The 26,055-nt window shown below is 41.5% G+C and overlaps 1 protein-coding gene across 1 annotated transcript in view; it reads left to right on the plus strand.

The window, feature by feature from the left end:
- nav3 (neuron navigator 3) overlaps positions 1-26,055 on the plus strand; it is a 194,946-nt gene that overhangs the window by 54,769 nt on the left and 114,122 nt on the right. Inside the window, exons 2-3 of the mRNA XM_052120471.1 lie at positions 5,634-5,751; positions 9,327-9,379. Of these exons, the coding sequence (XP_051976431.1) occupies positions 5,634-5,751; positions 9,327-9,379 (171 nt within the window). The remainder of the gene's footprint in view (positions 1-5,633; positions 5,752-9,326; positions 9,380-26,055) is intronic.

The following is a 26,055-nucleotide window of genomic DNA, read 5'->3' on the forward strand; positions in this document are numbered from 1 at the left end:
CAGAGCTCCGCCTCTCAAGCCTCTCGAGCCTGCCAGGGCTCCGCCTCTCGAGCCTGCCAGGACTCCGCCCCTCAAGCCTCTCGAGCCTCCCAGGGCTCCGCCTCTCAAGTCTCTCGAGTCTTCCAGGGCTCCGTCTCTCAAGCCTCTCGAGCCTCCCAGGGCTCCGCCTCTCGAACCTCTCGAGCCTTCCAGGGCTCCGCCTTCCAGGCCTCTCGAGCCACCCAGGGCTCCGCCTCTCGAGCCTTCCAGGGCTCCGTCCCCAGAGCCTCTTGAGTCTCCTACGGCTCCGCCCCCAGAGCCTCCTACGGCTCCGCCTCCCGATCCACTCAAGCCTTCGACGGCTCTGCCCCCAGAGCCTCTCGAGCCTCCTGCAGCTCCGCCTCTCGAGCCTCCTGCAGCTCCGCCCCCGGGGCCTCCTGCGGCTCCGCCTCCAGAGCCTCCTATGGCTCCGCCTCTCGATCCACTCAAGCCTTCGACGGCTCCGCCCTCAGAGCCTCCCGAGCCTCCTACGGCTCCGCCACTCGAGCCACTCAAGCCTTCGACGGCACCGCCCGCCGAGCCTCCCGAGCCTCCTGCGGCTCCGCCGCTCGAGCCACTCAAGCCTTCGACGGCTCCGCCCTCAGAGCCTCCTATGGCTCCACCTCCCGAGCCTCCTCCGGCTCCGCCTCTCGAGCCACTCAAGCCTTCGACGGCTTCACCCTCAGAGCCTCCTACGGCAGAGCCTCCTACCCCGGCTCCGCCTCCTGAGCCTCTTTCAGCTCCACCTCCTGAGCCTCCCTCAGCTCCGCCTTCTGGGCCTTCTGAGCCATCACCTCCCTCGGCTCCGCCTCAGAGGTCCTCCTTGGCTCCGCCTCACGCAGCGCCGCCGGCCTCCCCTGTGGCCACTCCATCTCCTAGGCCACCAAAACCGGCCTCTGTTCCGTGGTCACCTCCCAGGTCCCCTGATCCGGCCCTTGGCCCACGACCACCTCCCAGGCCACCAAAGCCGGCCTCTATCCTGTGGCCTCCTCCCAGGCCTCCTGACCCGGTCCCTGTCCTGTGGCCTCCTCCCAGGCCTCCTGACCCAGTCCCCGTCCAGTGGCCTCCTCCCAGGTTCCCCAAACCTGTCATCACCCTGTGGCCAGCTCCCAGGCCTCCTGCACCTACCCTTGCCCGGTGGCCAGCTCCCAGACCATCGAAACCTGTCCCTGCCCAGTCGATACCTCCCTGGCCCCCTAACCCTCATCTCCACTTGTGCCCCTGTGGACTGTCTCACCTCCATTTGTGCCCTCGTGGACCGTCTCATTTCCCCCCCGGACTTCCTGCCTGCCCAGTGTGCCCCCCTGGTCTGCCTGTCTGCCCGTGTGCCCACTTGGACTGTCTGTTTGCCCCTGGTGCCCTCATGTTGTTCTTGTGGGTTTTTGTCTTTTGTTATTTGTTGTTAAGGATCGTCTGGAAGCCGATCCTTTAGGGGGGGGCTGTGTTATGGTTACCCTGTCTTGTTTCACTGTTGCCCTCTTGTTTTCCATCTTGTCACTTTTGCACTTCTTAGTTTTCACTTTAGTCCCTTATGTAACTCCATAGTCCTCTGTTAGCGTTCGTGTTCCCTGTCATTGTTTTCACCTGCCCTCATTAGTTTGCCGTTTGCTTCTGTTAATCACCTTATTATCTTGTTTGAGTTCTGTTCGTTCATTGGCCCCTTTTTCCCTTGTTTGTGTATTTATACCCCGTGTCTTTGTTCAGTCTTTGTCGATCGTCGTTTGATGTCAACCTGGTGTGTGTTTCCTCCTCGAGTCCCCTGTTGCTTACCTCGTGTTTAATTCGCTATTTTATGTTTCATTTCCCCATCGTGGGTTGTTCCTTTGTGTTTTCCTGTTTGGTTCACGTAATAAAGTTCAAACTGCGTTTGGATCCGCATCTCCTCGTCTGCCTCGTTACTCAAGCATAACACCCGACACAACAACATCCACTCAACCAGTGGTGCAAGTTGGGGGCCGGACCACATGTTTGTTCGATAAATGGAAAACAGGACCGTGATCGAAAGGCTGTTTGAAAACAATGTTGTTGTTTTTTTTTGCAATTTGGTGGTGCTAGAGGCCCAGTAAACATGCAATTCAGTATCACTTGTGTCAACAAAATGAATTGTAAAAATAATAACTGTTTTCAAAAGGTCTCCCCAAACACTAAACCCATTGCCATTGGTCAAAAAAATTGATAGCCCCACCCCAAACTCACACCATTGGTTGTTCCAGTGTTGTTGTATTTGCCCAGTTGAGATTCCCAAACAAACTATAATTTTTTGATAGTGCTGCAAAGACACAATATTTTTACTTTTTCGAGAACGGCTTACTTGTTTTTGAGATAGGGGAACATTTTTAAACATCAAAATATCACACACGTCACAACACTTTATGAAACAAAACAAGGAATCATTAACTAAACAAAGTTTACCACTTTAAATATTCATGGCTTTGCACTTTCGCAACTACTTTCATTCACTGTTTAGGAATGCATCTAAGGGAAAAGGTTAAAATTCAGAACAGTGATGGCAAAAGTGTTAACTGGAGTGCTGCAGAAACAATAGTAGGCCTATTTTTGCAGTATTTCAGAAAAAATAGGACAACCAGAACAGATTTACACAACGATACTTTCACAGTAGAACAAGCAGCTATTTAAACAGGTTACATACTTGATGCATGCTGAATTTGTCTAATCAATGTTATTAAGCTTTTAAATATGCATATGAGAACGGTAACCTGGGGTTTATAGTACAAATGGACAGTAAGACTGTGAAATCTTGAAACCTGACTACCCAGTATTGTTGTCTACAAGTGTAAACCATGTGCAGTATAAAACAAGATAACCCAGGATCATATCATAGAGTTTTGAATGACAATGGATTAACAATTCCAAATATGAAAATCCCAGTAGTCTCCTGCTTTTCTGTTGGTCTCTTCTCTCTCTCTCTCTCTCTCTCTCTCTCTCTCTCTCTCTCTCTCGCTCTCTTCATTCTCTATGTTACTTTCACCTCATCTCTCTTGCTTTCTTTGCTAATCTCTGGGCACTGGAGGCAATAAGGAGACAGAGTGATCTCTCTTTTCCTCCTCTCAAAGGGGCAGATGGACATTTTCTGCCTGTCGAGCACATGAACAACTGTGACACTACGGCACCCCTAATTCTCCCAGCCTTCCATCAAACAGGAAAAGGGGAACATGGTTCTGCTGCAGAGAATCACTTTGTTGTGCTCTGCTTCGTTTCTCTGACCCTTCAACTGCTGTGCCAGCTTTACCTCATAAACTCAAAATCTGACTTCCTCCTACATTGGTAGGATGCACGGTAAACCAAAATAACTAACCACTCACTAAACCATCCTATTGAGAAGACCATCATTTCTTTTTCGTTGTTAATGCTGTTTCGGATGCTGAGAGGTTATATTACAGAAACATCCCTTGTTAAAAAAAAAAAAAAACTTAACTAAGCCTAAGATAAATTGCTGGGGTTTAGCCTTATTTAGTTGAAAAGTGCCCAAAACGCTTAAAACCAGCCATAAGTTCAGCCTTTTTCTTTTATATTTTAACTGTTTAGCACCCATGGTGATTTTAGTTAAGGAACTGGAACTGATTCTGACTTCATACGTAACTTGTCAGTGCTGGTGTATACCAGGCATCTCAACTAGTTTAACCAGCAAGACTAACCAGTAAAACTGTCACTAAGTTTTACCTGAAAAACCATGCTGGTTGAGCAGCAATTTTTCTGTAATCAGATTCACTAGCTAGCATCAAACCCTAATGAACCAGCATAAATGGAAATTCATGCTGGCTTCAGATGATCTTGTCAACAGGGCAAAGCAGAATTTTCCTGGCTTTGTACAGTAGACACTGCAGAAATGTGTAAATTTTTTGCTGTTTTGTGTGCCGCCACTGGAGGTGTTGGCATGTATGTATGGTGGTGTGGCTGTTTGTTTATTCAGGTCTCTGAGGTGGCTGTGGTTGGAGTGGTGAGCTGAAGCCTTTAATGGCTTTCTTTTACGTTGTGTCGTTTTTAAGTGGGAGGATGACTAAGGAGATCTTCATTACCCTATTCTCATTAATAACTCCTCATTATATGCTGAAACCACAACAGACGGAACATTTGAACTGTGGCATTTCTGAGTGGAATGTTCAACGGTCCCTGGAAGAGACAGAAATGTGTATAATTGGATGTGTTTGAGGTGGTGAGAGAGTGTGGCAGATATTTGATAATTGTATGATGCATTTGGCATTAAAACATGGCCTAAAATGAAACTAGCTACGTAATTTGAGAATTCCTTTGAAATTTTACAAGGTTTGTGGGTGTAAATTAATTTTGCCACTTTAAATATATTTCAGTCAAGTGTTTAGTCTATAACTTTAATCTGAAGCAGTGTGTGTGGGATGGAAGTCTGACCTCCCAAAGGAAGTCAAAAAAAGTTTTTTATTTTTCTTCAACATCATCTGTTAAGACAAAGTATCTATTTTAACATACCAATAGGCATTCGAGAACAAAAGTAACGCTTGCCTCACGAGGTAACCATAGCAACACTAAGCCGTATCGGAGGGTACATAGACAAAAAATAAGTATTATCATTGTTCATCATTTTATTATAGATTTATAATAACTAATCACTAATATAATTTGGTATATCATATAATTTATATAATATTTAATTTGGTTTATTTGCATTTGGCTAATTTGGCTTTTTTTTTCCTGCGCTAGATGAATCTCAACAGATTGCACGTAGAAACGTACAGATCGAAACTCCTTTTAAAAGTTGAACCCCTCAAATCATTGTATAGTTTGCACACTGTTGTGATTGAGGTTGATGTTACCCCCAAACCCCCATCCAGGCAGCTACATCAGCAAGGAGATGTGACTGTTGAGTGTCTCATTCCACTGGGGTTCTTTTACTTGGGCGGGAAATGGAAAACCACTTTCTTCTTGTACTATGAGACATAATTCTGGGATTTCAATCAGCAACAGCAGAGCTTTTGAGATTTGCAACATGACTTTTTAAGAGGTCTAAGGAAGGACCCCTGAGGAACACCATATCCAACGAATCTTCTAGACACATTGTTGAGAGACTAGGGGGTTGCATTTGTTCAAATGGACCCTGTATATTTAGCAAAAACTAAGGTCTTCCTATTTAGTGGTCCCCTCATGCTGTTTTAACTTTTTTGCTGTTTCCATTCTGGTGCTGGTTTTATTCTGGTTTTAAGTATAGTTTGGCCCTTTGACATCTACCTCTCAAGACAAATTAGCCCACGCAAAAGTCAATTTGTTAGATTGTTAGACAAATTGGGTTAGATTTGTGAGCAAATGTCCTATTCCTTTCTCATTGCTTTCTATGTGTCACCCATAGTGTCTGTTTTTCTTTGAGTTTTTCAGATCAGTGTTGACGCAGTCTTTTCACCAGCTTGGCAAGGTTGGAAGATCAATGTTGACTGAGTTTTTTCAACAAACTTGAGTCTGACCACAGATAGAGAAGTTGAGAAAACTGTTAATCTCTTTGCTTCTTATCTTCTTAGGACATAAGTCTCCATTTTGCTGTCTGAATTGTCTGTCAAGTAGTTGTTTTCCTTTTTTTAGTCTTCCATTTTGCTTTTCCTAATTAGAATCTTGTTTCTTGTCTCCTGTAGATCTATACTGATTGGGCAAACCATTACTTGGCCAAGTCCGGCTGCCCGAGGCTTATTAAGGACCTGACTCAGGATATACCCGATGGAGTTCTGCTGGCAGAAATCATCCAGATAATAGGTTAGAGCACACACAGACTTTTGAAGTTGTGCTAGTGAGGACCTCTCATAGACATTTCATACAAAATAATTTACCGTACCTTGTCTTGCTGACATTATTAGATTTAAATCAAAGCATGATTTGACCAATGTATGAACATCTCAAATAGTGAGGACCACTGATAATCTCCTCACATGTCCGATTTTGATGTGTTTCACAATATTTATGAGGACATTTACAAAATGTGGCCATCTCCAGTGTACATTGGCGGCCAAAAGTTTGAAATAATGTACAGATTTAGCTGTTTTTGAAGGAAATTGGTACTTTAATTCCCCAAAGTGGCATTCAGCTGATCACAAAGTATAGTCAGGACATTACTGATGTAAAAAACAGCACAATCACTATTTGAATAAAGTTATTTGGAACAAATCTAAACAGGCCCCATTTCCAGCCTTGAGTAATCATGCTAAATTGCTAATTTGGTACTCAAAAATCACTTGCCATTATATCAAACACAGCTGAAAGCTATTTGGTTTGTTTAATGAAGCTTAACATTGTCTTTGTGTTTGTTTTTGAGTTGCCACACTATGCAATAGACTAGCATGTCTGAAGGTCGATATTTGGTCAAAAATGGCAAAAAAGAAACAGCTTTCTCTAGAAACTCATCAGTCAATCATTGTTTTGGGGAATGAAAGCTATACAATGCTTAGAATTTCCAAAAACTGAAGATTTCATACAAAGGTATACACTACATTCTTCAAAGACAAAGGACAACTGGCTCTATCAAGGACAGAAAGAGATGTGGAAGGCCAGATGTACAACTAAACAAGAGGATAAGTACATCAGAGTCTCTAGTTTGAGAAATAGATGCCTCACATGTCCTCAGCTGACAACTTAATTGAACTCTATCCGCTCAACACCAGTTTCATGTACAACAGTAAAGAGAAGACTCAGTGGTGCAGACCTTATGGGAATTGCAAAGAAATAGCCACTTTTGAAAAACAAAAAGAAAAGTGGGTAAAGAAAAACAGTTATTGGTCAACAGATAATTGGTAAAGAGTGTTATGGATCTTAACCCCATTGAGTTTTTTGGGGATCAGCTAGACTGTAAGGTGCGTCAGAAGTGCTACAGGAAGTGTGGGGTGAAATGTCACCTGAGCATCTGGACAAACTGAAAGCAGGAATGCCAAGGATATGCAAAGCTGTCATTGCTGCACATGGAGGATTTTTTTATGAGACCTCTTTGAAGTAGTTTAAGTTTAATTACTTTTTTCAAATTGTGGTCAGTTGAATACCACTTTGGTGAATAAAAGTACCAATTTCATTCCACAAAATCTGTACATTATTCAAAAATGTTGGCCACCATTGAAGTGGTCTGCAAAGACATGAAAAGGTTAGTTCACACAAAGATTCTCTTATCATTTACTCACCTTCATGCCATCTAAGATGTGTATGACTTTCTTTCATCTGCTGAGCACAAAACAATGATTTTTAGAGGAATATCTCAGCTCTGTAGGTCCATACAATGCAAGTGAATGGGTGCCAACATTTTGAAGCTTCAAAATCCACATAAGAGCAATATAAAAGTACTCCAGACGACTCTGGTAGTTAAATCCATATCTTCTGAAGCGAGAAATAGAGATCTATTGAGAAATAGATCAATATGCAAGGAGGGTGAGTAAACGATTAGATAATTTTCATTTTTGGGTGAACTATCCCTTTAAGTTGAAGCCTAAACCTGACCCATCCTCGAGACCTTGGGACCTGACCTGACCTGACCGGTACCATCACATTTTAAGCCTGAACCCAACCCGAACCCTGTATCGCTGACACTCTTTTATATTTCTTCTCCAATAAGTCATTTTCTTGCAATAGGCCATATTTTATTTTATTTTATAGTAACTGTAAATATACACAGTTTTAGCAAGGCATGTTGTTCCTCAACACACTAGAGCAAACAAGGAAAAACACTGGATGAAGGACAATCTGCAATTATGCGTAACAACTGCATAAATTCCTCTTCGCAACGTGAACTTCTTCAGAATTTGTGCTAAGATATGTGCAGGTTATGTTAAAATTCTGTTGTGCTTAGTAAAATATTAAGAGATGTTAAAATTGAATAAAATTTGATATATTTCTTATTCAACAGTTAGTTACGGTCCTAGAATCTGATTTGACGAGAGACATTCCATGTGTACAGAACATCAGCATCGCGGTCGGCGGTTCTCTGACCCCGCCATGTTTTAGTGGCTGGTATGGGTCTCCTCTGCTCCAGGCGGTCGGCTTGGAGCCTCTCCTCCCCTTGTGGTCGGTGGCTGTTCCTCCACTCTCAGGTGGCCGGGCTCCTCTGTCCCCCAGCAGATGGCTGCGGCTGCTCGTTGGGGTGGATGTAGTGGCGAGGACCCTACTACGGCACATCCCTCCTCCTTCCTGGGTTGACGCGCCAGTGTAACACAGTTCAATGGAAAGGAGGAGGCGAGAACCGGCTTAACAATATAAATAATATTTTAATAATAAACTTAAGCAAAAAAGACAAGCAACACACATGTGTCTGATAGCTGCCAGTAACTCTCTTTCTCTGTCACACTGCCTTTATCCCTCTCGGACTTAATCAGCCTAATTAGGGGCCGGGTGTGCGGAATCACGGCCCGGCCTCGCCCTCTGCCCTGCCACATACAGTTAAACTGCTTCAGCATTAAGGCTTATCACTAGCTGAAAGACCCAACTGAGTAATTGCACATACGCTTACCTGATACTGTTGGATATTGGAGTATCAGCATTGGGAAATGTAACCATTCAAGATGACAGAGGATTGTACATTCGGGCTACCGCAAAATACTCGAAACTGACCGGAACAGGTAACACTTTGGCAGGTCCCATAAGTGTAGCCATATCTCTAAACACACTTGCACTTACTCAGCTTTCTATGCTATCAATTGATGATCTCTTAAAATGTGTCTAAAGGGAGATTCTGCCAGATGTAGCTCACTTTGGGGGACAATTTTGTTCACAAACTATAATTAAAAAGTATGCACACACATACACATAGTGCAGGATAATAAATCTTCACAGCTCATTTGAGTGAAAAAAAAAATATTTGTAAAACATAAATTAAAATAATGTTTTTTAAGCTATTATGCTCATGTCAAACTTAATTAGATGCTTTAGAAATCAGCACCATGAGAACTGAGCACTATTTCTTCATTATTAAAGCATGTGTCTCCCATGTGTTCACTTTATCAAGCCCAGAGTGGTTTGCGTTGTGTGCATGTGTGTCAGTCTGTCTTTTATATTTTTCCTTATTTCTTTCCGCTCTGTTTTCCCCTCCTCTGGGCTGTCCTGAAACTGTATTATGAACCTTCAGCATACAATGGCAGATCCTATGCCACAATGGACAGCTGATGAATTAACAGCCGTACATTTTCTCAGCGTTTTCTCCAAGACTGCAAGCATGCACACACTCATTCACACACTCTCCCATAATGCATTGCTGATCCTGACAAAAATCAGTGGATGGAGAGGCCAGAGGTTGTGGTGTGTTTGTGTTGTTTACCAGTGTGCTGTAGAGATTTAACTCCACTGTCTCTCTGTTGCAGCTAATGAGAAGGTAGAAGATATTAACAGTTGCCCCAAGAGTCACTCTCAAATGGTAAGTGTCTTCTTTTATGTATTTCACTTGTTCATTTAGAAATCTTAAATATTAACTGATTTATTTTAACTATTTGTGATTACATACTCACTGAAAAAAATAAATATATATGTATATGTATATAGGCCAATCTCTGTTTCTCTGTGAAACTGCACCTGTCACAGAAACATCATAATTTTGTTTTGGTGGCTTAATGTGAGAAATATCAAACATATGTGTAGTCACATTTGTGGAGGAAAGAAATAGACATCTTACATATGTAATAACATCCTAAATGTAAATTTTCCACTAAAATTTGTCGTAAAAAAATGCACAAGAAGCTGCATTAGAAGTTGTGGCAGATATTTTCTTTGATGGCCTTTTGTTGTTCTTTATATTAGATTTGCTCAGTTTACTTACATGTGCATGGTTCAGATTAGTGTTGTCAAAATTACAAGTTCTTCGGTACCAAGTCGATACTAAAATAAAAAAGATGTAATGATACTAGTGTTTCTGCAGTACTGTTGGTACCGAGCACCTACTCCATCCGGTACCAGCATGCATTATTACTGACACATGACTGCTTTAAAATGCTCACAGGCTTATTTTGAATGTGTTCTCTGTTACTTAAATGGAAAATGTATCAAATTAAAATCATGATATGTCCTAGTGTGATTTATTAAACCGCTAACGGCTGCAATCTTTGGATGAGCGTGGATGAGCTGCGTAATTTGGATGTATATATCAGACCTTTCAAACACTGGAAACGCATCAGACATTGAGAATCATTTGCGTTGTATCAGATGACAGAGCAGAGCACTCATCCACTGTAAACCTCGCAGCAATCTCAACTCAAATTTTATTTATGTAGCATTTAAAACAACAGAGTTGACCAAAGTGCTTCACAGTAATAACATTTTAAACATAACATTTCAAAATTACCACATACACAAACACCAGTAATTTAAAACCCAAACACTCCAATACCGTGTCCTAATTTTCATTTGTCAGACTCAAAGACCAGTATAAACAGCTGAGATTTCAGATGTGACATAAAAGTCTTCAATAAAAGTGACTCGATTTCTGAAATGAAAAAATGGGGACATTTCTAGTTCAGTTGTAAATACAGCATGTCACTGACATTTCACATGTTACTTTTGTATGACAATTTGTATGTTATGTATTTTGACCATGTTGACTATGGTATATCATACTGACATATACTGTACATTGAATTTGTCTCAATGAAGTTCTGATACAGAGGTAAAGTTGATCATTTTTAATTGTCTTCTGTTGTATGAGTTTATAATTTTTCTGTACTGTATACAGTAGATGACATTGTGCAGTGCAAAGAAGGGAGGCTATTAATTTGCTTGCTGGCAAACTGGCAGAGGAATTTCAAAAGTAATGAGCTCACTTGACTACCATTTCCCTCAGCATTACAACTGAAATCATATGAAACACTTACACTGTAATATTAACTGTAATAATAATAAATCAAGCAATCTATCACAAGAAAGACTGCTGTTGAATAAACGTTCTAAAAAAAATGCATTAACATATTAAATGTTTTAATAATTAATTGATTAGACTACATTTTGATGATGAAATTAAATAAAACTTTAAAACATGGAGATCTGGAAAATAATAATAATTATTAAACTATAATTATGCAAATAATTATGAAATTATAAAAAAAACTAACTGGTGTGTTCAGTATCACATGATCAAATTAACATATGTTTGCTATGGTGTCGAAATTAGTATTGTACAGACTACTGAAAGTTTGGACAACACTATTTCAGATGATCATTCTTAAAATTTTACTATACAACATAATACACAGAATGTTTTTTTTTTAAGTTTACTTACATTTGATGCTCACCAAGTGTTAATTTAAACCCTTTGTACCATTCTCAAAAGCATTGTAATTGAAACAGTAAATGCAGACTATTCCTCATAGCTGAACTGATTTGTTGCTGTTGTTCGTTTAGGTACAGTAAGATACTGCAAGCGTTTGCGTTGTATTGCTACTGTAGCACATTGCAGTGATTAAAGGCTGCTAAACTGTATGCCTTTAGACCTACAGGTCTGCTCTGCAAGAGAATATATGGCTGAGTGCTGGCTATAACTCTTTGCAAGTCAGTGAGTACAGCAGACCCTTGGTTGAGGATGCTGTGATTGTATCTGTGGGTATATCCTGACAATTCCCAAGTAGGCATGCTTGTCAGATTGGAATAGTGCAAAGACTGTAGTAAAAGCTTTAGTGTTAAGTTCAAGGCTAACTGTGTATGCGTGCGGGGAGGTTTAGGGTGTTTTGATGTTTCATTCAGTGCCCATTGGTCTTGCACCTGCTGCCAGTATGTGTGTGCACACGTATTTAAGGGTTTTACAATGAGGATGTGTGTCTACAAGGTGGCTGTTTATGGGAAGCTGTTTACGGGAAGTTGAGGTTATAGAGGAATCTGACATTGAGACAATCACACACATAAACGTATTGTACGGCAGCCAAGCTACAGAGAAATAACCAAGTGTTATATGACTTCTCTGACATTCCTTTTAATTGGTAGAAATATAATACTGTGTAAAAACAGCATGGTGTTTAGGATGGACTTATTTGTGTGTTAACAGGATAGTTCACTCTAAAATGAAAATTCTCCCTTAATTTAATCACCCTCATGCCATCACATACATGTTTGACTTTCTTTTGTTGAATGCGAACAAAGATTTCTAGAAGAATTTATCAGCTCTGTAGCTCCATACAATGTCAATTAAATGGGTACCAACATTTTGAATATCCAAAAAGCACATAAAGACAGCATAAAAGTAATCCATAAGACTCCAGTTGTTCAATCCATGTCTTCAGAAGAGATATAATAGGTGTTGGTGAGACACAGATCAATATGCAAGTCATTTTTTACTATCAATCTCCACTCTGACTTTCACATTTGTTTCTTTTGTTTTTGGCGATTCATATTCTTCGTGCATATCACCACCTTCTGGGCAGGGAGGAGAAATTATAGTAAAAGGACTTAAATATGTATCTGTTTCTCACCCACCCACAGTATCATATAGCTTCTGAAGATATAGATTTAAGCACTGGAGTCTTATGGATTACTTTTTTGCTGCCTTTATGAGCATTTGGGAGCTTCAAAATGTTAGTCACCATTCACTTGCATTGTGAGGACATACAGAACTGAAATATTCTTCTAAAAATATGTTTTGTGTTCACCAGAAAATAGAAAGTCATGCACATCTGGGATGGCTTGAATGTGAGTAAAGATAATAAGATACTTTTCATTTTTGGGTGAACTATCACTTTAAGTGAGAGGATAAGAAATATCCTGGCCTCAGTCTGGTTAACGTGTTCAGGAATTAGCCCGGAAGGTGATCCATTGTGCCCCTTTTCCTGTATTTGTTACCATGTGGCAGTTATTATTAAGCTGTATATCATGTCTAGCCTCATTGCTCTGGAAGTGGGCAATCAGCCTTTGAGATATACTCAGTTAAAAATATCATTCAGAACAGATATTCCAAATCTATTAGGATAAGATAATATCCATACATCTTTGGCTGGGAATCAATAAAAGTTTACAACTTTGGCATTTATCAAAATGCTTGCTCACAACCATTAAAAACACCTGTTCAAAGTGGCTGTAAGTGACTGCAATGTTGAGTGTATTTCCCAAGCGATTGAAGATGGTTACTTCATTACATGCATAATAAACTCTCTCTCATTGATCTGATTGGTCTCTTGGGGCTTTATTAAACTGGCACAAAGAGAGGCAGATAAATCGCCTGCTACAAGTAGTCTGTTCATTCACTCACTGGCCCTCATGAAATGTATGTCTTATGAATCACAAGTTCTCCAGAAGTTTAGAAGGTAGATTTCCCTTTTCCCTTAAGCAATTGCTGATTACAAAGTTGGTATAGAGCACAAAAGTGCACATCCATATTTACAGTAGTCTTGGTTCCGGAAGTATTTTTGCCATAATTATTTTTTTTCAATAGCGATTTCATAAAATCTTTCATAAAAGAGTTAAAATCCATTAACCAAACCAACCAGCTCCAAGATAAATCACAACATTACAAACTTTGTTTGAACAAAAGTTTATTTGAAAATCAGACAAAAAGACAAAGGAAAGTCAACGAAGTTGACGGTCATTGCAGAGGTTTTTGTGAAATATTAACAACCCCTGAGCTCATGCTTACTCCTTGTCCTAACCAGACGCAACAAGATTCCAGTGACACACAGTTGGCCTGTCTACACCAGGCGTGGCACGACACAGCGATATTAATACACTAAAATGAGGATAATTGACAATAAAATGTAGAAAACGGTGAAATTGCAGACAAAACGGACTGTTTATTGAACATAACTAATTTTCTCATTGAAGCTCCGATTGGGCATTCACTTTCTACGGTAAGCCCCAAGGGTATAAATACATAATCACACACATACACAGGGCAAAGTTATTCCATGAATCGCAACTTTATTCAGTCGAGAGAATGTCAGAATGAGCCGGTTTGTCTCCCCTCTGCCAATCCGAACCAGTGTTAAGGATTGTAAACCCTGGTTTATACCCTTATAAAAAAGTACTAAATATTACCATGGTATTTTTTGGTCAAGATACCATAGCACTACCATGTTATTTGGACAATTTCGGCACCCATTGTACTACTACTTTATTTTTTGGACATAGCCTACAGTACACCATGGGACAGAAGCACCATGGTATCCTTGGAAGTACCTTGGAGTACCACATAATTACCATGGTGCATAAACGTATAACCATGGTATTTGCCAAAGTACCATGTTATTACCATCCGATACATTACTGTACCATACTACCTCATCAGCTCTTTTTCGTAAGGGTTAGGGTTAAGACTTTAAGACTGCAAATCATAAGGAAAGAAAGTGATGCCTTCTCTCTGTATCAATACGTATACATACTGATCTCAGTGCCTCAAACCTCCAGTGTCTCCTGCAGGTTTGAGTTTGTGGCCATCAGGAGTGATTGATTCCTTAGCTTCCTCTGAGGTTGAATGGGGGGACCAATGCAGTTAAGTGTGTGTAAGGTCTTGTAAAGTGGAAGTATCATCTGGGCTCCATCTGTTAAAAGTGCACAGACTCACAGCTTTGGAATACACTCCTCACTGAGCTCACGGACATCATCATATCATTCTGATGGCCCACCGCATTCAACTTCATCTGCTTAATATGGCATCCATCCAGCATTAGCACACAATGCAGCCATTCATTAGAGAGCCCAGGCTACTCAGATGGTTTATCCTACTACTGTAGATGTCCGTTTGTTCACATGATGTCAGGATCAGTGGACCTGACTTCAAAAAGCTGAACTTTGGGACTTGATTTGTTTAATTTGTTAGTGTCCAAAGGTCAGAGGTGGGTAGAGTAGCCAAAAACTATACTATATAAATAAAAGTACAATTAATTGAAAGAATTAAAAGTAATTATGTTATTAATTATTTGACTAACAGTGCAAAGGTATCCAATTAAAAGAGTACACAAGTAGTGAGTAACTTGTTACTTTCATATGCAACATAATGGATGTTTGCTCCCCAATTTTCCATTACATAATACACATTTAACATGTATTACAGAATAATAATAATAATTTAATAATAAATAACTTCTTTATTAAAACGTATTTAATTAAAACCAGTAATGTAACGTAAGGAATGTCACCCATTGTAACAAAGTAAAAGTAAATTTTTTATTGTAAATTTACTTGAGTAAAGAGTACCCACTATTAAACCTACTCTTAAAAGTACATTGTCTCCAAAAATGTACTCAAGTAAATGTAACGGAGTAAATATAGCATGTTACTACCCACCCCTGCCCAAGGTACTTATATGGAATTATCTGAGGAAAACACAACTTTGGCTCATAGAATCGCGTTACTATACCAACCTTTTTGCAAAAATATTTTTTTAAATGCCTCATCGGACGTATCGCATCAGTGTCATTGTGAAATGAATAATAGAGATGCTAAAATAACAATGAGTTTTTGTGTTTCCTCTCATATTTGCTTTTTTATGACACTTCTGGTTAAACGCCACATAGTGACACTTGACATTTACATTTGTTTTGTGACGTGCAACGTTTGACATTAGTGGTGACCTGTCCACCTCAACTTGTAGACGTAGCAGATAGACTTCTGATGAAAGGTAAAATGCTTGCAATTCATTAATGGTGCTCCAAATATCTGCTCTCCCAGAGTGAAAATCAGAGTGTCTAAGCCTCTGATTGTATCTCACTTAAAGACTTTTCTATGCTTCATTCAAATTCTGCTCACCAACAATAAGAAGCTTAATAATACCACACAGAGGAAACTAATGGAGTAAAGTCTATGAAATATCACAGCAGCTCTCAGTTTTAAATGGCAATTTGAAAGAGCATAAAATAATTGATAAAACAACAACATACTGATGCTGTGCAGTATATAGTATGCACAACACTAGTGGATTTTTCCACTGCACGGTATAGCCCATCTCGACTCTACTCTGCTCACTTTTTGGGGGTTTTCCACTGTGGATGGTACCTGGTACCTGGTACTTTTTTAGTACCACCTTGGTCAAGGTTCCAAGCGAGCTGATCCGAAACTAAATGTGACGTCAAAACCCTGCAAATCACTGATTGGTCACAGAGAATTGTCACTACCAACGTCACTGGATTTGCGACACAGAACATTGTAAAAAAAAATGGCTGTGCGCAAAACCACGCCGTGGTCAATAAATGAGGTGCAGATGTTCCTCTCATTAGCGACAAACAAAATGACGTGAAACAAAAAAGTCTTTCAGGTAGTGTCTCAGCTGTTGGTCTCAGCACACAGCGACCACTGGACCTACCAACAGTGTAGGGAAAAGTAAAAAATAAATTAAAAGTGACTACAGAACCATCAAGGACCACAACAGCCGGAGTGGTTCAAACAGAAGAAAGTGGAAGTGGTTTGACCAAATGGACGATAGCTATGGCAAAATACCAGCGATCAATGGGAGGGGGAGTGCCCTGATCTCGGCCACGGCGTTGTTGGAGACCACGATGGTGGATGGTACATTTTGTTATGTTAACTCTATATTCTGCTTCAAAGCTTCAATTTATTTAGTTGACCACCTACTGGAAAGCTTGCTTCTAAAACATCCAGACCAATTTATCTGTTACACTTGTGTAAAATCACCATTCAACAACTACTTTATGCAGCACAATGAGCTAGTAGCTAACAGCTAGCAGTTGTGTTATTGTTTATTGTCAGTAATGTTTGTGTCAAGTTTTAGATGATCTCATGACGGTAGAGGAGGCACAACTATGACCATCAGCCTATAATCCCACCCACATTGAGGTGGCACTAAACTGCAGTGGAAAAGCAAGCTCAGAAAAGTAAAGTGAGCATAGTCTGAACATAGCCCATTAGTCATTATTCTTGTCTGTCAGCATGAGGAGGGAGAAAAGATATGGCAAAACTTGCTCTGATCTCAAGTATTCTTGTTGCGAGCTTCTAAAGAATTGCAAGTATTTGACCTTTCATACAGTGTACTAAATGGTAGACCTGTAGTACAGACTCTTGGCATTCTCAGCCAGCATTTCAGATGTATGGGGAGTGCAGGCACTTTATAGCACCTTACAGACAGGCCAGCCACTGGTGCCGTACAACCACCAGTCTCACGCAGGGCAACGACTACAGCCTGATTTATTTCGTTGCAAATTAGACAAAAGAAGGCGCAGGAAGTTAACAGCTGCCATCATTGGCTGGCATCATCATAGTTCTGCTATGGTTGTTTGTCTAAATGCCCACTGGGCGCAGAGAATGGAACTCTGAAGTTGGGACTGGGTTGTGGTTCTATTAAAGAGACTTGCTGAGAATTACTTTTACACTATTAGAGCAGAATGATTGCGTCTTCATTTCTTGCTTGTATGAATTAAAACGAACAATAAAATTATTCATTATTATTAAACATTTTAAAGGTGTTTTTTAAACATTAGTATTTGAAGATACTACCTTTATATAGAATAAAATAGAAAAATAATTCTGTCAAATAACTAAATGTTTGGAATAGCATTATATAACGTAGTTCAATGGAAAGGAGGAGGGAAGAACCGGCTTGATAATATAAATAATAGTTTAATATAAAACTGAAACAAACGACAACAACACACACATGACGGACATGTCCGTAAACTATCTCTCTCTCCCGAACCATCCTCCGCAGTCGACCTTTATCCCTCTCGGAGGCTTGATTAGCCTGATAAAGGACCGGGTGTGTAGAATCACGACCCGGCCCCGCCCTCCACCCTGCCACATTCCTCCCTCGTTCTCTCAGGCAGGGGAGCCCCCGGCATGACGTACAAACCCCCCCCCCCTTCCCTGGGGGAGGGCGTGCCGAAGCCCCGTCTGCTGGCAGGTCATCCCAGTCCACCTGGATGAGGGAGGGGACAAGGGGAGGGAAACAGAAATAATAAAAATGGGGGGTACTTCCTGTAACAGTGTAGAACCCCCCAAAAAAAAAAAAAACATTGTAAAATTTAAACGAGAAGGAAAAGGCCAATGTGGAGTGGCAGTGAGAGAGAGAGAGGAGAGAGAGATGAAAAAAAAACACTTACTCGCCAGTTCTCCGATACGGCGTAGCTTGTTCCTATGCCACTCCTCCACCCTTTACAGCCGCGCATCTCCGGGCAGATCAGAGCCATTTCTCCACCCCCTGGCGGACAGAAAGCCCCGCCACGTTCTTGGGGAACAGAAGGGGTCTTCCCCGCCCCTGGCAGCGGTTCTCCCGCTCCAGCTGGTCAGCAGCGAGCCCCTCCCCGCTCGCGGTCGGCGGTGTCAGACCCTGCCGCGTTTCAGCGGCTGGTTAGGAGACCCTTCTCCCCTCGCAGTCGGCGGCCATCCTCCGCTTCCAGGTGGCCAGGCTCCTCGGCCCCTGGCAGATGGCCGCGGCTACTCCGTTGGGGTGGACGGTAGTGGCGATAACTCTACTAGGGCGTTTCCCTCCTCCTTCCTGGATTTCTGCACCAGTATAACGTAGTTCACTGGAAAGGAAGAGGTGAGAACCGGCTTAATAATATAAATAACAATTTAATATAAAACTGAAACAAAAGACTAAACTATCTCTCTCTCCCGCATCATCGTCCGCAGTCGGCCTTTATCTGTCTCTGAGGCTTGATTAGCCCGATAAGGGACTGGGTGTGTAAAATCATGACCCCGCCCTGCCCTCCGCCCTGCCACACATTATTATTATTATTATTATTATTATTATTATTATTAGTAGTAGTAGTAGTAGTAGTAGTAGCAGTAGTAGTAGTAGTATCTCTGTATTTAGACTTATTTTGATGTAGTATCTTGTTATTTCCACTCAGTATTTCATTAGAAATATCTGGGTATTCTGTGAATACATCAAGTCTGCATATTTGTCACGATTCCCTTGTTGTCTGCCCTGGGTTTCACTTGTCATTGTTAAATGTACTACACTTCCCAGAATCCACCTGTCATCACCACTGCCATTTTGTTCATTGTTCTCACCTGTGTCTAATTCAGTCATCACTCCCTGGTTATTTAAGCCCTGCTTTTTGTTCACTCCTTGTCGTTCGTTGAATGTAGTTCAAGCCTGGTCTGTGTTCCTTGCCCTAGTTCTCTGTTTATGTTTATTTCCCCATTGAGGGTTTTTCCTTTGTGTTTGTTTTGATTTTGCGAAATAAAGAAACCTGCATTTAGATCCTCTCTCCTCGCTGCCTCATTCGTAACAGAATGAACGACCAACTATGGATCTAGCAGGGTTCCTCGTGGAGCTGACACAGGCGGACTTGACTGTCCGGGAGTTCTCCTACTTTTTCACCAACGTGGCCAGTTGCACCGGCTGGGATGACCACACTCTGAAGGTGGCGTACCGGTTCGGTGTTCCCAAACACCGGTGGTGGGAACTCCCGGAGACCGGAGACTGCACCTGGCGGGAGTATTTGGGACTCAACTTGGAGGAGTTTGCTGCCGGGGAACCACCTCTCCAGATCCCAGCTCCCGCCTCTGGGCTTTCCTCTCCAGCCACAGTGAGTGAGCCAACCCCCACGCCTGCCGTGGTCAATGAACCAGCGCTGCTAACTTCATCCGCCCGGAGGAGGAGGAGAAGAAAGGCCTCTGCTCTCCAGCCTCCGCTAACCATGGCCAACCAGCCAATGCCTGCAGCCCCGAAGGTCAGTGAACCAGCGCCTGTAGCCCCCGATGTCAGTGAGCCAGCGCCTGTAGCCTCCGATGTCAGTGAGCCAGCGCCTGTAGCCTCCGATGTCAGTGAGCCAGCGCCTGTAGCCTCCGATGTCCCTGAGCCAGCGCCTGTAGCCTTGACCGTCCAAGAGCCAGTACCCCCCGAGCTTTCCAGAGCTCCGCCTTCCGAGCTTTCCAGAGCTCCGCCTTCCGAGCTTCTCGAGCCTCCCAGGGCTCCGCCTCTCAAGCCTCTCGAGCCTTCCAGGGCTCCGCCTCTCAAGCCTCTCGAGCCTTCCAGGGGTCCGCCTCTCAAGTCTCCCGAGCCTTCTACGGCTCTGCTCCCAGAGCCTCCCGAGCCTCCTTCGGCTCTGCCTCTAGAGCCTCCTACGGCTCCGCCTCCCGAGCCTCAAGAGCCTCCTACGGCTCCGCCTCCCGAGCCTCCAGAGCCTCCAGAGCCTCCTACGGCTCCGCCTCCAGAGACTCCCGAGCCCCCTACGGCTCCGCCTCCCGAGCCTCCTACGGCTCCGTGTCCTGAGCCTTCCAGGTCACCGCCTCTAGGGCCTCCTACAGCTCCGCCTCCCGAGCCCCCTATGGCTCCGCTTCCAGAGCCTCCTATGGCTCTGCCTCCCGAGCCGTCCAGGTCACCGCCTCTAGGGCCTCCTCCCAGGCCTCCTGACCCGGCCCCTGACCTGTGGCCTCCTCCCAGGCCCCCTGACCCTGCTCCCGTCCTGTGGCCTCCTCCCAGGTTCCCCAAACCTGTCCTTGCCCTGTGGCCAGCTCCCAGGCCTCCTGAACCTATCCTTGCCCGGTGGCCAGCTCCCAGACCACCTGAACCTGTCCTTACCCTTTGTGCCCCCTTGGACTTCCTGTCTGCTCCCTGTGCCTCCTTGGACTGCCTGTCTGCTCCCTGTGCCTCCTTGGACTGCCTGTCTGCCCTTTGTGCCCCTTGGACTGCCTGTTTTCCCCTTGTACTCCCTTGGTCTGTCTGTTTGCCCCTTGTGCTCCTCTGGTCTGTCTGTTTGCTCACCCCCCCCCCCACTCCTTGGACGATTTTTTTTTTTCATTAATTTTTTTCTCTGAGGAGCGTCTGGAAGCTGCTCCTTTGAGGGGGGGCTATGTCACGATTCCCTTGTTGTCTGCCCTGGGTTTCACTTGTCATTGTTAAATGTACTACACTTCTCAGAATCCACCTGTCATCACCACTGCCATTTTGTTCATTGTTCTCACCTGTGTCTAATTCAGTCATCACTCCCTGGTTATTTAAGCCCTGCTTTTTGTTCACTCCTTGTCGTTCGTTGAATGTAGTTCAAGCCTGGTCTGTGTTCCTTGCCCTAGTTCTCTGTTTATGTTTATTTCCCCATTGAGGGTTTTTCCTTTGTGTTTGTTTTGATTTTGCGAAATAAAGAAACCTGCATTTAGATCCTCTCTCCTCGCTGCCTCATTCGTAACAATATTCTGCACAATATACATGTACATGTACTGCAGCAATAGTAAGAGTAGTGTGTTAGAATTCTTTTGTGATTTCATATGATTATCGATGATAATAATAATAATAAAATATTAATAATCTGTCAAAATAACAAAATGTTTGGAAAAGCATTATTATTATTATAGTTTTTGTTATTATTATCCCTCTATTTTGGCTTATTTTAATGTAGTATCTTATGTCCACTCAGAATCTTATTTTATGCAAGTTTTGTAGCCTACATTTAAATAATTTAATTAACAGTGCAGATTGACTTCCACTTAATGTCTTGGTTATATGATGTAATACTACTGACAAAATGAATAATCCACCATGGAAAACTGGAAGCACAAGGTAAAAAAGAGAAAATAAAAGGCTTTATTTCCTTGTTTTTACTTAGTATCTCATTATTTTGATTACACATAATGACAATTATATGGTCCACTTTTAAATTACATTTGTTTTTTTTTTGGGTTAGTTTTTTGGTTGATTTACCAATAAACAGCTCATCAAATTCATGTGAATCTGCTCCCAACTACCAGAGCAATCGAAATTGCACAAAACGCCTGCAGCTGTCTCTGAAGAAGAAGAAAAAAAAAAAGAATGTAACAAAGATAATGCAGTGTCTGTGTGTTTTCTTGGCTCTTATTGATTTAAATGAGAGCCATATCATTTAGGTGAGAGACCATTTGTATTTGACACTAGTGTTAAAGCAGCAACACTTTCCAATGCCGGAGTTTACCCTGCGGTTATCTCATACGCTTTGAGCCGGGCCCTGTGCCACTAGCTGGGCCCCTCAGCATCTGGATCCACACATCCGGACCCAAGTGAAAACATTTACTCTGCAATAAAGCCTCACTCTGATAAGCGTGCTGCATAGATTAAACATGATTAGATTAATGGCAATTGCCACTCACAGTGACAGTAAACTTTAGCAGCTTGCCATGGCCATTTCGAACAAGCGACGTGCAGCAGACTTGTGGGTATTTTCCATCCCGTTTGCATCCTTGAAAAGTGCTGGATTATACATTTCTTGATATTATATTGTGAAAATATACCTTGTCAAAACATTCTCCTCCCTGATTGCTTTTAATGACATATCTGGTGCTGGAAAATGTCAGTTTATGTCGGAAAAATAGATGATCTGACTTTCCCGCAGAGTCATTAAAATCCCACATGGTATGAAAAAAACCACTTGCGAAATGGCAGTTCGGCGTCAAAAGCTGCAGAGGGCTCTGCTTGCTATTAGTGTATAAAATCACAGTTTATATTTGTGTGCATCGATGTAGACCAAGACACAGACTGAAAATAAACAAAGTGAGTGGCTGACGGAATCGTTATTAAATGAAGATGGAATTTCCAAAGCTAATTATGGGGTTATATCTGTAACACAAACCCAAACTTGATGATCTCCTCGCTTCTGCTCTGGGACCCAGAGTGTAACCCCACCCTTACTTTAGAAAATAAACACACATTGCTGTCCCACACCTGTCAATCAATGCATCCATTTACACTTTTGGTGTCGAAAACAAACGTGCAGTTCATTGCAGGGACGTTACAGGGTTTCATATATCATAAACACCCTAGAAAAATGTTAAATGATGCGGTTTAAATGCCAGGCCAGCAAGAAGTTGTTAAGTGGGTCTCATCTGTGTTAAGAATGTCTGAATCAGTATTTGGTCGGAACATGCCATCGGGTGCCCATGTGTACGAGTGCCCACTTGTCTTAATGAGACTGCAGTGAAAACCAATTCTTTCTCTGGTGTGCCACACATGTTCTGCACTTTGCTTCCATTAAAAAAAGTTTATGGGAAAAGATAATCAAACGTTTAAAGTGCATTAAGCTCATTGCATATGTGGCTGTGTGTGGGATGTGTTTCATATGTGAAATAGGCTACTTTAAGGCTGTCTGGGCAGATGTATGGATGAAGAGAAACAAGATGCTGTTGAAATGGGCTGTATTAACATTTGCATGTTATTTTCCCATGCTCTGCCTTTTTCTGTATGTGTGTGTTAGTAAGTGGTCTTGTTTTTGTGTGTGTGTGTGTGTGTGTGTGTGTGTGTGTGTGTGTGTGTGTGAGCGTGTATTTATCACTCTGTGGGGACCAAATGTCCCCATAAGGATAGTAAAACCCGAAATTTTTGACCTTGTGGGGGACATTTTGTCAGTCCCCATGAGGAAAACAGCTTATAAATCATACTAAATTATGTTTTTTGAAAATGTAAAAATGCAGAAAGTTTTCTGTGAGGGTTAGGTTTAGGGGTAGGGTTAGGTTTAGGGGATAGAAAATAAAGTTTGTACAGTATAAAAACCATTATGTCTATGGAAAGTCCCCTAAAACATGGAAACACTACGTGTGTGTGTGTGTGTGTGTGTGTGTGTGTGTGTGTGTGTGTGTGTGTGTGTGTGTGTGTGTGTGTGTGTGTGTGTTTGTGTGAAGGCTTTCTTGGCTTCAAGCCTCACACAATGGGCACTGAAGGTACTGAGGTCAAAGGAGACTGGATGGATATAGTTGTGTGGAATGCTGTAAATCCAGCTACACCAGGACAGCTGTGGGTACTGGCCTAAATTATAGTCCAGTTGGCCTTTGCTGAAAAACTGCAGCATTACAGAAAATAATGCCAATAACAAGGACAATCATTTCCAGAAATACATTCTGATAGTTTAGTGATCCTTAGACTGCTTGAGGAAAGCTACATACATATGGATGAATTTCTGTTTATGCATTTGAATACACAGATTTATAATTAAATAATGCTTTGTCAAATTTTACCCCAAAAATAAAAGAAAGAAATGCTATTTTTAACAACAACAACAATAATAATACTATTCATATATTATTAATATTATTATTAGTAGTAGTAGTAGTAGGAGGAGGATTATTATTATGTTTAACTGTAAAATAAATCATAGACTACATTAGAGATAAACATATTTCCTCCAAATATTTTATTACCATAATGGTTTATTTTGTATTTTTTGTAGTTATCATTATTATCAATGGTCATTCTTGTTAGGGATGCACTGATCTGATACCTGGATTGTTATCGGCTCCGATACTGACATTTTTATACGGATTGGGTATCGGTCCGATGAGCCCAATCCAAATCCGATACTGTGTGTTAGTCATGTTCGTTACTATCAAGCTCAAAAATTACATAAAAGAACCATTAAAACACCATTAAAGTAATTAATATGACACGTGCATTTTATTCAAGGCCACTTGAAGTTGTGCATTATCACATAAGGCTATGTTTAAGAAGTAAATACACGCACAGCTCCAGCACGTCAGTGAATGTGCTCTGTGTACACAAACACTCGCGGCTATTTTTAGCCTTCGCGCGATGCGCAATATGTGAGCTCTACTCATGAACAACATCTCAGATGTAGATACTCAATAGTCTGGTTCACTTATAATATGCATTTAGAATGGCACTAGGGGTGCATTTGACCAGAATCTGAATAGAAATTAAACTACTGTGAACTTGCCTACAAACAGACACTTACAGGACGTCCTGGAGAGTTCAGAATGTCAAAATAAAAGTGTGAGGGTTTAAAAGTTAAATATATAAATATAGATATGTACATATTAAAGAGCACACCCAATTAGTTCCACACAATAATGTAAATATATTCTAAACTGATTATGCAAAAAACAACACTTGTATTGGATCGGGATCGGCCGATACTGAGATTTCCGATATCGGTTCGGAAGAGAAAAAGTGGTATCAGTGCATTCCTAATTCTTAGAAGATGCTAATTACTGTAATACAGTAGTTTGATAGTTATAATTTTCATGTAGATTTGCTTACTTTGAAATTATATTACATTTATGTAATTTATTTATTTTATTCAGAAACATGAATGCATTTTAATTGTATTAATACACATTAATACATTTATTAATATTTATTAATAATTAAAACATTTTAATAATTTGATTCATACATTTTATAAATGAGATTTATTTAAGATTTTGCTTAAAGAAAGTGAAAGTGCCAAATTAGGAAATGTAAGATATTTCCCATTGTGTAATTATTTTTCATGACATTTAAGCAAGCCCCCCAACCCACCCCAATTCTTGCATCTTGTATTCTCGTAGAATGCCCATATTGCCACATTTTACATTCGTTTATTTATTGCAATATGTAATTGTCATTATTTTTTCTTATGATTCTCATGAGATTATAATTTATAATACAGTATATTCAACCAGTTTACAGTGAAAAAAAAAATACAGTAATACATTTATTTGATTAAAATCAGCATAAAATGACAATGCAACAAATACTACAACGTGATACGCTGTATAAATACTTTACAATTTATATAGTTGCCTTGATGGAATCCTTCGAAATTACGTTTGAATATAAGTGAGATTTTACAGAATGCTCTGAAACTATGTTAAAACAGCCACAGGAGACTTTTAGTTTTTTTGACATGAACGTCTGTAGAGTGACAGTTTCCTTATGAGACTGTCCATTATACGCAGCATTAATACAATTATGCACAGGGGCAATCCCTCAGAGTCTCATAACTGAGCTGAGTCAATTGTTTGTCTCAAGTCTGCTGTGTCCACAGGCCCAGTACACAGCACAATACATTTCTAGTACTGTGCTCTTCACATCATAATACAGTGCGGTCTGGCCCATTGACAAGCCTTGACCCTGTTGTAAGAGTCTTCTCCAAAGTTCTGCCCTATGTCAATGCAAAATATGTGAGCCATGCATGTCTCATGATCCACTTGTGTGTGTTTGTGGAGGCTCTAGGATATTACGACACTTCCATTCAATTGTTGCATTGTTACTGCTCTCGACGGCACCTCACTCATGCTTGCTTCGTCTGTCAGCATATGTGTGTAGGTGTGACACACTGCCATCCCAGTGTCACACTCCGGGTCCGACCCACAAAGGTTAGACAGGCGTCATGACACTGTCTGACTAGCGGCGACAATAGAGCCTTTGTGGGCACTAAGCCGTGGATGCGTCCCTGCAGAATGTTGGCATGCGCTTGTCAGCCG

This window comes from Xyrauchen texanus, chromosome 47 (assembly GCF_025860055.1).
Source record: "Xyrauchen texanus isolate HMW12.3.18 chromosome 47, RBS_HiC_50CHRs, whole genome shotgun sequence".
Taxonomy (NCBI): Eukaryota; Metazoa; Chordata; class Actinopteri; order Cypriniformes; family Catostomidae; genus Xyrauchen; species Xyrauchen texanus.